The sequence below is a fragment of the Lissotriton vulgaris genome, chromosome 1_1 (genome assembly GCF_964263255.1).
Source record: "Lissotriton vulgaris chromosome 1_1, aLisVul1.2, whole genome shotgun sequence".
NCBI classification, from domain to species: Eukaryota; Metazoa; Chordata; class Amphibia; order Caudata; family Salamandridae; genus Lissotriton; species Lissotriton vulgaris.
In genome coordinates, this window is record NC_141685.1 from 626,700,277 (window position 1) to 626,714,945 (window position 14,669).

General features: G+C 43.0%; 1 protein-coding gene across 1 annotated transcript in view; it reads right to left on the bottom strand.

Annotated features, from left to right (window-relative positions):
* Positions 1-14,669, bottom strand: part of LOC147747587 (vitellogenin-1-like) — a 1,134,322-nt gene that overhangs the window by 915,914 nt on the left and 203,739 nt on the right. Inside the window, exon 4 of the mRNA XM_086925703.1 lies at positions 7,527-7,778. Coding sequence (XP_086781829.1) covers positions 7,527-7,778 — 252 coding nt within the window. The remainder of the gene's footprint in view (positions 1-7,526; positions 7,779-14,669) is intronic.

The following is a 14,669-nucleotide window of genomic DNA, read 5'->3' on the forward strand; positions in this document are numbered from 1 at the left end:
ATGTGAACTCTCTGTATTAAACACAATTTGGATATTTAAGCATTTAGCAATTACTTTAGAAGCAGATCTATCACTATTTATTATCATGCATCTATGCTATTAGAGGTGGTCACATTTTGCTTACATAACATCTTTATGTATGAGGAGAATTAATACAGGAAAGCTATCAGCACAGCATTGGTATCTGCCCCCCCCCACTCCACCTGCAATGCTTACGTTTTTTTAGGTTCCCTGTCCACAGGGGGAGTTGACATTCCCTCCATTCTTGGCTCCTCTGCTGTCACAATCACTAACACTAACTTAATTTGCTCCAAAGGACAATCCTGATTTTGCTCATTGGCGCTGAATTTGCAGAAATGCAGAAACTTGGATTCCCATCAATAATACTTCTTAACCTTTCTGTTCTGTACCATTGCTTCTTGAATTGGCTCAACTGATTTTGATTTTGATAAAAACTGACAGTTGTTGACAGATTTTTCTACTTCCATACTTATCTAAACTTTTAGATGGAGCAGTTCACAAACAAGTGTTCGATTATATGGAAAATATGGGTCTGATTCCTTCTATGCAAGCCTGTCTCACATTTTTGTTGCAGCACTGAGATGGTTCTGGTGGGTGCTTTGGATGATATGTGCCAACCCTCGGGAAAGGTATAGCAACCACCCTGGTAATACCCAATTTGACATCACTTTTTGACACCATTGATCACAAGATCGTTTTCTAGGCTTAGTGATCTCCATTCACAGAGGAAGTCCCCAAATTGGTCACTGGCCTTTTTCAGTAACAGAACTCAGCAGGTTGCCCTGTTTCCCTATGTTTCATCTATTAGACTAATAAATCATGGTGTTCCACAGGGATCAGTTCTTCCATCCTTGGTTCAGTCTTTACATGATACCTCTAGCCCATCTCACACAGTCAATTTGGGTTCTTATTTTTATGCATACCAAAATTGCTAACATTGGTCTGCCACTCTCTAAACATTTAGACTGAAGAGCCACTAACTTACATAGCTGTTTATGCACTGTCTAAAAGTGTACAGGTTGTAACAGACTGAAATGTAATTAAAACAAAAGAGACATTTTGTTGCCTTTCCGACCTCCCGTTTCTGGGACCGACTTATTTGGCATTCACCTTTGGGTGAGAAACCTGTCCCAGTGTATTGATAGAAACTTTGAAACTCAAATAGTATCTACCTCCCCAAAATAAATCTGCTATTAGAATTTGTTTCTACCATCCATGAGTACTAATCAGTTTTTCTCATGAATGTATACATTTCTGCACTATTGAATATTTAAATGCTCTATACCTTGAATTCAAGAATGAGGCGATGCCTCTGATGTGATGGGGTCGACATTTCTAGGTATTAGGAGTGAGGAAGGAAAGATATGGCTACAGGATCTGGTTCTGTGTATGCGAGGGATTTGTGAAAGTAGGAGTCTGGCAGAGTGGAGATGTCATTTGTTGACGTAGGTAGGATTGATGTTGTGGAAGTCTTTGTATGTATCTTCATATGTATCTTTGAGGAGTTTGAAAAGAGTCATTTTGTGGACAGGGAGTCTGAGTGAGAGGCTTGCTGCTGAGCTCTGATTGGTCAGCAGTGTCCTGGTCAGTAGGGTATTGTTCTTATGTATATTGTGTTCCCATTGTCCATCCTGCTTGTGATGAGGGCCTGGGTCAAGGTTATGTGGTCATTCAGATGAATCCACTTGAAGACCTTCTTGAGCAACTTCAGGGTATGGAAGAAGGAGGCAGAGACTGTGTTCACTTGATTTGTATTAGTGAAATGATTGTAAACCACTATTCAAGGTTATTTGCATAGCTGGTAGTGTTGGTAGTGGGGTAGAGATGGAAGGCCACCAGAGGGACCTTGTCTTGAGGTGTATTTGTTGACAATGACTTCTTCTGTCTTGTCTGTTTTAAGTTTGATGCCTTTGATCTTTATCCATCTAGCAACACAGGGTGGGAGAGGATGGGTGGAGTGTCGTCCATGCATGAAATAACGTTGCATCAATGGGTCTGCATGATGAGGTGTGTGGTCATGTAGGTGTTAAACAGTGTAGGGTTAAGCAAGAATCATTGTGGAACTCTGCAGATATGTTTAGCAGTGGGTAAGATGAAAGGTATCAGGCTGACTGACTAGGTGTGGCCTGTCATGAAGTAGCAGTCCAGAAGGATGAGGGCTACAGTATCTACTTCCATGATCATTATTATTATTTATTTGTATTCTTATATAGCGCCGGACTCGACCCCCGTAGGGGTATCTCCGCACTTGTGCTTCTACCAAATAGAGTCTGACATAATGTTTACGCTATAATATAGCTGATCTTTTCATTTCCTTCTTCTTATTAGGGTGTGGAGAATAGATGGGTTTTTAGAAGTTTCCTAAAGGACAGATGGTTGATGGTTTGTTTCAGGGCGAGAGGGAGTGTGTTCCAAAGAATGGGGCCTTTATAAGAGAGAGCTCGGCCTCCTTGTCTGGCTCTCTTTATTCTAGGAACCTCTAGTAACTGCTGATTGCTGGAGCGCAAAGAGCGTCCTGGGCAGTAGAGGTTGAATTTTTTGGTCAAGTATTTGGGACCGGAGCCGTACAAACACCTATGTATTGTGCAATAGATTTTGAATTGGATACGCTTCCTAATCGGTAGCCAGTGGAGTTTGGTTAGGAGTGGACGTGATGGGGTCCTGGGCAGGGCATTGAGGACGAGTCTCGCCGCAGTATTTTGCACGACTTGTAATGTATTTAGTTGTTCTTCATTGGCTGAGATGTACAAGCCATTGCAATAATCAAGTCTACTGATGACTAAGGTCTGTACCAGTGTCTTCCTGTGGTTGTCAGGCAAGAATGGGAAGACCCGACGTAGGAGTCCAATGACACAGAAGCAAGATTCAGCAAGTTGATTAGTGTGTTCTTTCAGCACTAGTGCCTGGTCTTATCGTACTCCAAGGTTTTTTACTGATTGTTTGGGTTTTGGTGCTGGTCCAAGGTCTGTGGGCCACCATTCTGGAGACCATAAAAGAGTGGCCTCTCCGAACAGCATCACCTCAGTCTTGTTTACGTTGCACTGGAGGCAATTTAATGCCATCCAGTCCGCAACTGCCCTCATGCCATCTGCAAAAGATTTTTGTAGTGCGGGGTGAGGGTCTGGAAAGGGAACAGGAGTTGGGTGTCGTCGGCGTACGAGATCGGGGTGAACCCATAGGCTCTCACGATGTTTGCCAAGGGGGCCACATACACAATGAATAGTGTCGGGCTTAGACATGAGCCTTGTGGCACTCCCTTGGTGAGCTCCCTTGAGGTGGAGTAGTGGGAGCCCAGTCTGACACCTTGCAGACGACCTGAGAGGAAACTCTCAATCCAGGACAGAGCCATGCCTCCTAGGCCCACCTCTCTCAGACGCCCGAGAAGTATCTCATGTGACACTGTATCGAAGGCAGCGGATAAATCCAACAGCACCAGAATCGTGGAACCCCCTCCATCTAATGACATCCTGATGTTATCGGTCACTGAGAGGAGGGCAGATTCGGTGCTGTGGTGTGGTCTGAACCCAGATTGAGAGTGGCCCAGACCCTCCACTCTCTAGATATAGTTGGAAAGGTGGGTGTTCACATGCTTCTCGGTCATTTTGCTAAGGTATGGCAGGAGAGAGATGGGACGGAGGTTTGAGAGATCAGTCCAGGGACGTGCTGAGTTCTTACGAATGGGGTTCACCACCGCCTTCTTCCACTCCATAGGCACCTGTCCTTCCTTCAAAGATAGATTTATAATTGACAGGATTTGAGGGCCAAGCAGGGTACTCAGGGAGGCAATCATTTTTGCTGGCAGGAGATCGTCAGGGGAACCTGATTTTATATGGCCAATAAGGAGAGGTAGGTCTGAATCCCCAACCGTCGGGAAGGCCATGAGTGAGTTATGTCCGTTCGCGAGCGAGGCGGGGGGATTGGAATATTGTTCCCTTGACCAGAGGTCTTCATTATATTGTCATAGATCAAATTGATCTTGTTTTCAAAGAACAGAGAAATGTCATCACATAAAGACTGAGAAAAGTCATCGGGACTTGTGCAGGCCTCTAGTTTGGTAAAAGCCTTTAGGATTTTAAATAATTCCTTAGAGGAGTTGCCTGCCTCAGCTAGTTGCTGTGTGAGACTATTTTTCCTGGCCTGCTTTATATTTCTATAATATTTTGTTTGGGCGTCTAAATATAGTTTCTTGTTTTCATCTGTCTGGTTTTTCCTCCAAATTTTTTCTGCCCTTCTAGATCCCTGTTTCTCGGTTCTTAAAGCATCATTGTACCAAATTTCTTGCTTGGTTGAGGGATATTGTTTGTGGAGTTTTAGAGGGGCTAGGGTTTCTATTGCTTCTTTAAGCGAGTTGTTAAATTTAGATAGTGCGGACTCCACATTGTCCGCATCGGTTTGAATAGGCTGTTTCCACACCTTATGCATCTCTTCCGCCCTAACTTTGTGCCAATGGCGACGCCAGATGGGTGGAAGAGTGTGTTTTTGTTGGGGTTTATTCATGCCCAATAAAGAGAATTCCACTAAGAGATGGTCTGACCAATTTATTTGAGTTGCCGGTTGGCATCGGACTTTGGGGCAATTCGAGAAGATTAGATCCAGGGAATGGCCCCCTATGTGTGTGGTTCCCCTATTTTGTAATTCGAGGCCTAGGGTGGATAGGCTTGCAAGTAGAGACTGGGTTTCTGGGAGTGTAGGGTTATCGGCGTGGATGTTAAAATCTCCGAGGAGTATAAAGTCTTCCTTTGCTTTGAGATGTGGGGCTAACAGCTCCAAGAGGGAGATAGTAAAAGCCGGATTGGGTCCCGGAGGGCAGTAGACCAGTGCTCCTTTCCAGGAGCTTTTAGCGTTAGGACAAACCTTAAAAATCATAGTTTCTATTGGTGAGCTGTATTTTTGTTCTAGTATATTCATTTTTAGATGTTCTTTATACACAATTGCCAGTCTGCCTCCTATCTTTTCTGGGCGATCCAAGTGTAGGAATTTATATCCTAGAGGGACTGCTAGAGCTATGACAGGGACTGTGTGGGGTTTGATCCAAGTTTCCGTCAGAAAGCAAATATCAGGCTGTAGTGTGTGAACAAGGTCCCATATTTCCAGGTAATTTTTGGGGAGGGAGCGAACATTTAGGAGAAAGCTTTTTAGACCATTAGAGGATGTAGTGATCTCTTTCATCGACTCTGGGATCGGAGTATCATGACAAGCTTGGTAATGACAGTTTATACAGGAAAAAGGTCCTTCTGGGCATGGCCAGGACTCAGTAGTGCATTCTATCAGTGAGGGTGGTCTTAGATTTAATAGGGTCGGAGAGGAATACCTGATTTTGTCGGTCCGTTCCCGAGGTGGTATTGGGGGAATAGAGTCCATAGCCCCTAGCCCCGTCCTGTCGCGGACGGGCGCAGACGGGCAGGACTCTGGCTTGACTCCGGCGTGAGTCAGGCGTGTCCACAATCGCGTCTGCTACGCGGAGGTTTCCTGTCTCTTTTTATCACAGACTAGAGCGCCTCAGAGCGCTTTCCTACCCCCAAGATGGCCGCTGTAGAGGCTTCGTATTCCTGGGAGCACACCCTCAGCGTCTACACTCAGCTGAGGGTGAGCCCAGGCAGTAATAAGCAGTCGCTACGAATTTGTGGCGTTTTGAACCCAAAACGAAACGCTTTTCAGTCAAGCGCTAATTCTTGACACCCTTCGATTTTAAAACGCTAATTTAATCTAGCGATAAAACAATTATGTTTAAAAGAATAAAGGGATACAGTAGAGCCTCCCGGCTTCCGCCTCAGGAGGGTGAATGGGAATGGTAGCGTGCTCAGTCGGATGTTGTGAGTGGTGTGATGAGGGAAATATTGGTGCTATGATTGGGCCTAAGATCAGATTGGGTGGCATTGAGAAGAAGGCTCTCACTGAGATCAGTTTTTTGTCATTTGTTCATGATCTTCTGTAAGACGTTTACTAGGAAAGGTAGCAGGGAGATGGGCCACTAGTTGGCAAGCATAGGAGGGTTCACTGAGGACATTTTAAGGAGGGAGAAAACCGTGATATGTCTCCAGACCTCCAGGAAGGTGGTTATGTTGATTGAGTTATTCAGGGATCCGTGTGAGTTCTGTCCTGTTGGGGTTCAGTCTTTTGGTGGAGACATGATTGGGCCATGGGTTGGATGCTGCTTTGGAGTATATAGATCGCATGACAGCTGTAGTTTCTTCTATGGTGATGGTGGGCAAAGTGGTCTGGGTGGTCTTCTAATTGTGTGGGATAAAGGGTAGGATGGCTTCATGGTTGATGGGTCCAGTTGGAGATCAAAGTTGCCAAGGATGCTGATGATCTTGTTGCTAAATAAAATGGGGCACCTGGTTACAGAGGTCCGGTGAGGGAGTGATTCTGGTGGAGCTTGCTGCAGTAGAGGTGAAGTCCTTCATGATGATAAGGATTCACATGGCACTGTTGTTGTTGTGGTGTTGTTTTAACTTAGGTCCTGATTTACATTTGGCAAGTAGGTTAACCTGTCTCAACGGTGACAGATATCCCATCCACTCATATCTAAATCCTATAGACTTGGTGGACGAGATATCCATCCCCGTTGTAATGGAGTAACCCATCTGCCAAAATCAAAATCAGGCCATTAGTCTCTATCTGTGCTCTAGTTGCTTGCAGTGTTTGGTGAGCTTGAGCTCTTCAGTATACCAGCTTGTTTCAGGTTGACTTCTGATGACCTTGGTAATCTTGATGATTACCATGTTTAATGAGAATGAATGGATTCCCAAGGTATTTCTTCAATGTTTGGGTTAGTATTGAGTGCCTAATTACTAATACTTTAAGATGGAATCATTTATTTAGAAATCCAGTCCTCATCTCCAACATACAAACATTTAAAAATAGAGTTATGAGACAGGATGGACAAAACTCACTGGATATTTCCTAAATGGGAAGTTTTTAAATACCAACAGTGTGCCTTGCCTTTACCTTTGGAAAGCATACTTTACAAAAGAAGATTATCTTTAGTACCCAATTGATATGATTTGCAATTGAACATGCTTAATTGTTCTCTTGTAAAATCGCTCAAAGGTAGCATTTTCGACCACAGTGTACACCATCCTCTCTGTGCCCCTTCCAGCACACTGAACAGAATATCATTGAAATGTCGAATAAAAAAATCTTTCAATAAGGTGTTAACCAGACCAGTCTCACCATTTCCGCATGGAATTACGGTTATTTGATTAATGAAATATTAGTATTTATGTGGTTAGTTATCTTAGTTTTCAGTGTGATGGGCACAGTAAACTCAAATGATGTCATTCAAAATACATGCACAATAACCACTTCTATTATAACATTATCATTTCAACAATACAGAATGGAGAACCATAGACCATGAACCCCTATGATACTCATGAACTTTTTCATAGAGCAATACAATACCCGCTGAAACATTTTAGATAAAACACTATGGTTTGCATCATTTAGTACACCTGAAAACATCTATTTGATGTGGGTATTTGTAAAAGTGAAATTTGTACCTCTTGAAAACTGTATGCGCTTTGTGTCCTTTTAATGCGAAGTTGCAAGATATTCAGAATGCCTCTAATGATGTTCACAACTAGGCTTGATACATCCTCAGCAGTGTAAATGTCTCCCACCTGACCACTACTGTAGTCAAATCTGATGGGTTTAGCAAGCTGGGCTCCAAGTACTTGGGTCAACCTAAATGATTGAGTGAATGGATCCTTCGGCCAGATTCCATTGTATTCTTCCACATCTGGAGAGTGAATCTGAAAAGAGAAGATTTTGTAAATATTTACCTAGGAGATTTACCAAAATCATTGCTTACCACGAAACTGACCAATTCACTAGATTTATCTAATTTCAATTTGTGAACTTTGGTTCTTTCCCTATGAATACATTTGCTGTACTCTATGGCATTCTTGGCTGAAAATCTCATCAGTCCCAATTCTTATTGCACGGACATAACTTTGGAGTTCGACTAACAGGTAAAGAGTATTTGGATGGTAGGGATAATAACTCCCAACATTGACTGGTTCTCATGTCTAATATTACTGCTTTGTATGGCTCTCATAGAGTGCCTTTTTCATTTATTTACATTTTTTAACTCTCATAATTCAGGTCTGACTTGTTACTCATGGTTGCTACGTCATAGCTGCCTTCCAGGCCAGGCTTACAGGGCTCTCAGAGAATGCAGCTGCAATGGGGGAAAGGAAGGCAGGCAAGGTTTTTTATTCTAAATCTGTTTATTTGGTTTTATATATCTTCAAATAAGACAATCATTAAGAATTCTGAGTCAAAATAGGAAGAGAAGAACAAGGGCAATTACATTGTATATTTTGTACATTATGAAATTATCAACAAAGTTAATGTGAGAGTCCGTCAGCCGTATAGTCTTACTAGTGCAGAGTTGAGTATATAACACTATGCAATATGTCAAGTGTTAATAAGACAATATAGACCGCTTGTGAAGCACCTAATCAGGCATATTCTCCTGGTCATAATAATGGACCTAAGGTACCTAATCTCACACCTTCCCATGTTTATCAGGACAACGTCAGGCCTCATAAATTGGTTGTTCCTCTATGCAACATCTGTCTATGCCAGGGCCGGACTGGCACTAGTGGGCACCGGGCATTTCTCCGGTGGGCTGCCGGACTGGGGTCTAGTTTTGGGTCCCTGGGGTGCCTGTGACCAGGGCCGGCAATATCAGCACCCTGTAACAAAATCAGTTGAAACTGGCCCTAGCAAACTGCTCCGCTTCACCCCCTCGTCCCCCCAGGGGGCCGGGCGAGGAGTTTGCCAGGGCATGTTTCGGTTCCCAGTCTGGCCTGGTCTATGCCATGCTTACACTAATGATTCAGAAAAGGGGGTGGTGATGAACAGAGTGTCTGAATTAAGCAGACCACTCTTACCCAGTCCAAAGATCAGGGCTTTATCCATCACCGTTTTTTAGCTCAGTGCACCATCCCAGCTCAGAACTTGGCTATATGCAAATTAGTCTGACCCTGGCCCAGTGCATCATGGGAACAGGGCAGACCAAACTACCAAGCCAATTCTTATACTGGGAAGGAAACAAGCTACCGGGGACCGGTTTCTGGCATTTCAGCCGTCTTCAGCCCGGCTTGCTTAAATCCTGATGGTGCAATGAGCTAGGGACTCACATCTGAGTATACCCTTCCACGCTCATGGTGGACAAAAATGATTCAGAAAAGGGGGTGGTGATGAACAGAGTGTCTGAATTAAGCAGACCACTCTTACCCAGTCCAAAGATCAGGGCTTTATCCTTCACCGTTTTTTAGCTCACTGCACCATCCCAGCTCAGAACTTGGCTATATGCAAATTAGTCTGACCCTGGCCCAGTGCATCATGGGAACAGGGCAGACCAAACTACCAAGCCAATTCTTATACTGGGAAGGAAACAAGCTACCGGGGACCGGTTTCTGGCATTTCAGCCGTCTTCGGCCCGGCTTGCTTAAATCCTGATGGTGCAATGAGCTAGGGACTCACATCTGAGTATACCCTTCCACGCTTATGGTGGACAAAAATGATTCAGAAAAGGGGGTGGTGATGAACAGAGTGTCTGAATTAAGCAGACCACTCTTACCCAGTCCAAAGATCAGGGCTTTATCCATCACCGTTTTTTAGCTCACTGCACCATCCCAGCTCAGAACTTGGCTATATGCAAATTAGTCTGACCCTGGCCCAGTGCATCATGGGAACAGGGCAGACCAAACTACCAAGCCAATTCTTATACTGGGAAGGAAACAAGCTACCGGGGACCGGTTTCTGGCATTTCAGCCGTCTTCGGCCCGGCTTGCTTAAATCCTGATGGTGCAATGAGCTAGGCACTCACATCTGAGTATACCCTTCCACGCTTATGGTGGACAAAAATTATTCAGAAAAGGGGGTGGTGATGAACAGAGTGTCTGAATTAAGCAGACCACTCTACACTAAATCAGGCTGGTAGGAGTTTATTGTCCCCAAGTCTTAGCTATGTCTCACTAAGCTAGTCCCAATCGGCGAAGGGTCTTCCCAGCTCGATTGAAGCCTTCGTCTTGTAGTATGCTTAATATTACTAGCTTTGGATTAGGGTTCACAGGACTTTTGAGTATACTTTAAAATGCCCTAAAGATCCCATCCCAAACATATTGTAGTGAGTGACATGCCCAGATTGTGTGAAGAAAATCACCTATCTCGGCCAGGCACCATAGGTATTCCAGTCCTGTGTGTAATTGGATGCACCAGGGCCACGCTGCCTTTAGGTATAACCTGTGTAAACGTTTTTAAAAAAAATATCTTGATTTTCTTTCCAATTGTTAACAAAGATAAGCAACATGCCAGCTCATATTACAACATAGCTTTGTTAGAAACAACATCATGGCAGTGAGGTTTGCCTCTGTCAGGTGAGCATGCGCTAGAATGTCAGCAATGGAGATGAGCTCACGCCACCTCTGTACAGGGTTGGAAGCAAGAAGGGCATAACCAGAACAGTCCCAGATGTAAGGTTTTCTTTTCTAAAGTTTGAGACAGAAACACATAACAGAGGCCGTGTTATGTATGCCACTGTGCAGCAGTTTAAACAGGGGCAGGTGATTTTGGGGGCCATGCATAACATAAAATAATAGATTGGTAAAAAGTGAATTACTGGGATGTTTTTCGCCTCGAGGTTGTGAGTGACAGCAGTGACAACTTGAGCTTTGCTCTTGTTATTTACTTGATTTCACTCAAAACACCTCGCTGGAAAACATCCCCATAAGTTACTGTTACCCATCTATAATTCTATGTGTTATGTAAGGCTCTGGTTGAGAGCTACAGGCGTGAATGACTGGATTGAAATCCAGTAACTCACTGCTAAGATTTAGCAACAGTTGTTATCAAAAGCTGTTATCCACTGTCACTATGCCATAGACGAATTCCAGGATGCTCTTGCAGGGCTCTCAAAGAGCCTGTCAGAGCAGAACTGGAAACCAAGGAGCACAGCTGATGGAGGTGATGGCAGAGGGTGGTGGGGTGAATGACAGGAAGCCAGGTATTTTGTTTTTAATTGTGGACACAGAATAGAGGCCATGTAGGTGAAAGCAAGGGCAGAGATCTTGGGGGACCTACATAACTTAAAATTATAGATGGGTAAAAATTAATTATGGGGATATTTTTCACCACTCTTGCTGTTTATTTGATGTGATTCAGAACCCCCGCAATTCACTGTTACCCATATATACTTGTATATTTTAACACCTGAATGAGTCAGGATGATCCACCTCTACTTCACTATCACTCCTTCTTTCCTTTTACTCACAACAACAATTCTTCACATTCTTGCCTGTTCTTTGAATGAGCTTTGCACCTGTCCGAAATTCACATTCTGCCTTATATTTACATGCATGCTTTCATTGTGGAGTTTCCGAACATTGGTGCTCTTTAATGTCATGCAAGTCGGTAGCCATTCTCCAGAGGGCTGACACGTCACAGGGACAAAAGCCCTGTCCTGTTTAGGGGAGAGTTCCTTAGATTTTTCCAGCACCACCATGTGAGGCATGGTACTCCCGGGGAAGAACAGACACAAATGTCCCTAATGTGCAGGGAGAAAACACCCTGGATGCCAGCAAAAATGTTGGGCCATATTATCAAGAGCAGCAATAACATTTTTGCCGCTTTAGCGGCAGGAAACTGCAGCTGAAGCTGCGATAAGAGGCTTGATAAATGCACTTGTGAATTCCCATAGAAGCCCAGGTTCATACCAGAAGCTGGGCTTCTAAGGGATTTCACAAGGGCATATTATCATGCCCCTTATTGCTGCTTTAGCTGCAGTTTTCTGCTGCTAAAGTGGCAATAATGTTATTGTTGTTCTTGATAATATGGCCCCTTGTTTTTATTTTACTATACAAACCTCCATTTTGGGGGTTGGTTCTGAAAGGTAAGAACAATTTCCAAATAAATGCCGCACAGAACACAATAACATGAAAGGTCACTGGACATCTAGGGGCATTTCTATGAGCCCTGTTGCATTCCACTTGTACCACAACATGGTGCAAGCATGACACAACTCAAAAATCTGATTTATGAAGCCACGGTAGACCCCGGGTGTGGCCCTGAGTGGATTTATAAATCTCGACTAAAGCAACACTGCATTGCCTTACTCTGTGCCAGGGGGGAATTTATGTTTTTTTTTGGTGTTCCCATGAAATATTCATTGATTATGATGGAATCTTAGATTTAATTTATGAAAATAACAATGGGGAGTGAAACTACACCATTCTAGATTTCAGAGCCTCATAAAGAAGATGCTTAGAGACCCTCCCCAACTAGTTTCTATCAGGGTATATATGATATCCACTGATGTACTTGTAATGGATTGTATCATCATCAGGTATTCTATCTGGGCAAGTAGTCCAGGTAGGTAACTCCAAGAGGGAGAGTTACTGGGTATACAAATTTGGTGGGATCTGCAAAGATATTTAAAATGACCTCCTATTCCAAGAAAAGGATACTTCAATAAAATGGGGATAGGGTAAGATTAATAAATCAAAGGGATGTATTCATGATATACTATTAATTCTTCACATCTCACAATAGCTGTCTACATGTTTCAGCCATATTAGGCCTAAGTAGACCGGTTGACTTTCTTCAGGACCTGTGATTATCAGATCTAAGTGTTCACAGTACGTACCTTCCAGAACTTTATAAAGCTATTGATAAGTACATTTACTTTTATTTTCTGTTGAAATATTATGCCATTCCAATATTTAGTGTTGGGACTATTCCCATAGGAAGCATGATAGAGTCGGGAAGTCTTGTGAATAAGTATTGGAGTAGATCTTGCTCAGTTGTGTTACCTACAGCATCCCCCTCGTCCTGAATGGTTACTCACCTGGACTACCCCATGGCCAGGTAGGAGACACAATGATGATACAATCTGCTACAAGTAAAGCAGTGATATCAAAAACACCACCAATGGAAACTTGTAGGAGAAGGTCTCCAAAAATCTTTATCTGTCTTTGGAATGTAGAATGATGTGGTTCCACTCCCCTTTTGATTTTCTGGGATTGCATTAGTAAGCTAAGTGAAACATTTTATGCTTCCCCACCCCATTGGTTGTCTGTTCAGAAGTGGTGGACCTGGGAATGTGCAAAAACCCATTAATCCCCAGGTGACGCTTAACAAGGAGAAATATGTTTATTCCTTCTTGTTGTTTCCTCTTTCTATGTTCTGCAGCACAGATAGAAAGAGGAAAATGCCTCAGGGGATTGGTTTGGTGCAGGAAGGTGGCACTTCCTGCACAGAAACCATCCACCTTAGAATGCTGACACCCTTGTACCATGGTGCAAGAGTGCCTGTGTTGGCGCTAGACAGCCAAAATGTCACTGGTGCAGGGGAAAAGGCAAGAATGCATCATATACTTTGAATACAGTGCATTCCTGTCCTTTCCCTGTCATGCAGTGCAGGCATGACTTGCTGCTTTGCACTGCGTGACAAACTCAGAAATATGCTACCTAGTTTTTGCTGCAATGACTTCTGCCTTTTTGGTGGACGCATTTACAACAAAGAGCTCACTGATGTGCAATAAGGCATCTGGAAATTGAGTGGATGGGCCTCAGCACGTATGGACAGCCCACGTCCCCAAGTTAAAATGAGGTGCTAGATCTCTTCCTAAAATGAAATATCTGTGTTCAACAGGTGATGTGATGAAAACACAAGAGAGACGTGTTATACATCTGGATATGCAATCTTATGCTATGATGGCATGCAACACAGTTCACCCTAAAAACTATGGGAGGCTGTTCCAATATTTTTTGGAGAGGTTGTGGGGTACAAGGTAGCTATCTCCACATGCGGTGGAAGTGCAATCACATTGATAACTTCTAGAGAGAAATTCTCACCCTAATCATAGAAATAATAAATATACACATACCAATGAATCACTTAGTAGTTTTGCTGGGAGAAATAGAAGATGAAGTTTTCACTTTGTATCCAATGGCTCCCCCATAGGCCAAATAATCACTCATTTACCATGTTGGTCAAATTAACCATTGAACAAAAATGGAAGGTTTTAATTCCCCCACCATAAGTTTATGGTGGGCAAAATGTTGGAATCTTTACACAATGGAAACATAACGGCTACAATACAAGATAAAATATCCATATTCAAGAAGGTGTGGATGCCCTTCCAGGCATACATTTGAAAGCAATCTTCCCAAATGTGATTGCACCCACCACCAACCTTAATAAGCACGGATGGAATAATAGTGTTATTAGATTTGATTTAGAGTAGCTCTATCAATAGCTATGTTTGACATGTAATGGGGAGATAAATATGTCAAAATAAATCCTTTGAAATGTTTGAAGATCTACTTCTACAGTATGCCACACTCCAAAGTGACCAAAAACCTCCACTAATTCTTACTTTTGAAATGAGCAATCCCACAATGTTAGCATGTTTTTTCTCACCCATAATTGCACCTTACAAATGTAAAATCCAGACAGTTCTGATTCTGTGAATTAAATGTGGAATTTATATCCGCCCGTTGTGCTTTTGAGTGCTACATACAAATGCAAAACAGACTGAATCAGACTATTTAATCAATATACCTTATCCTCAAAATATAGGTTCGCAATTAACTTATTCAATTGTCACATTATCTTGGCAAATCATGACCTCT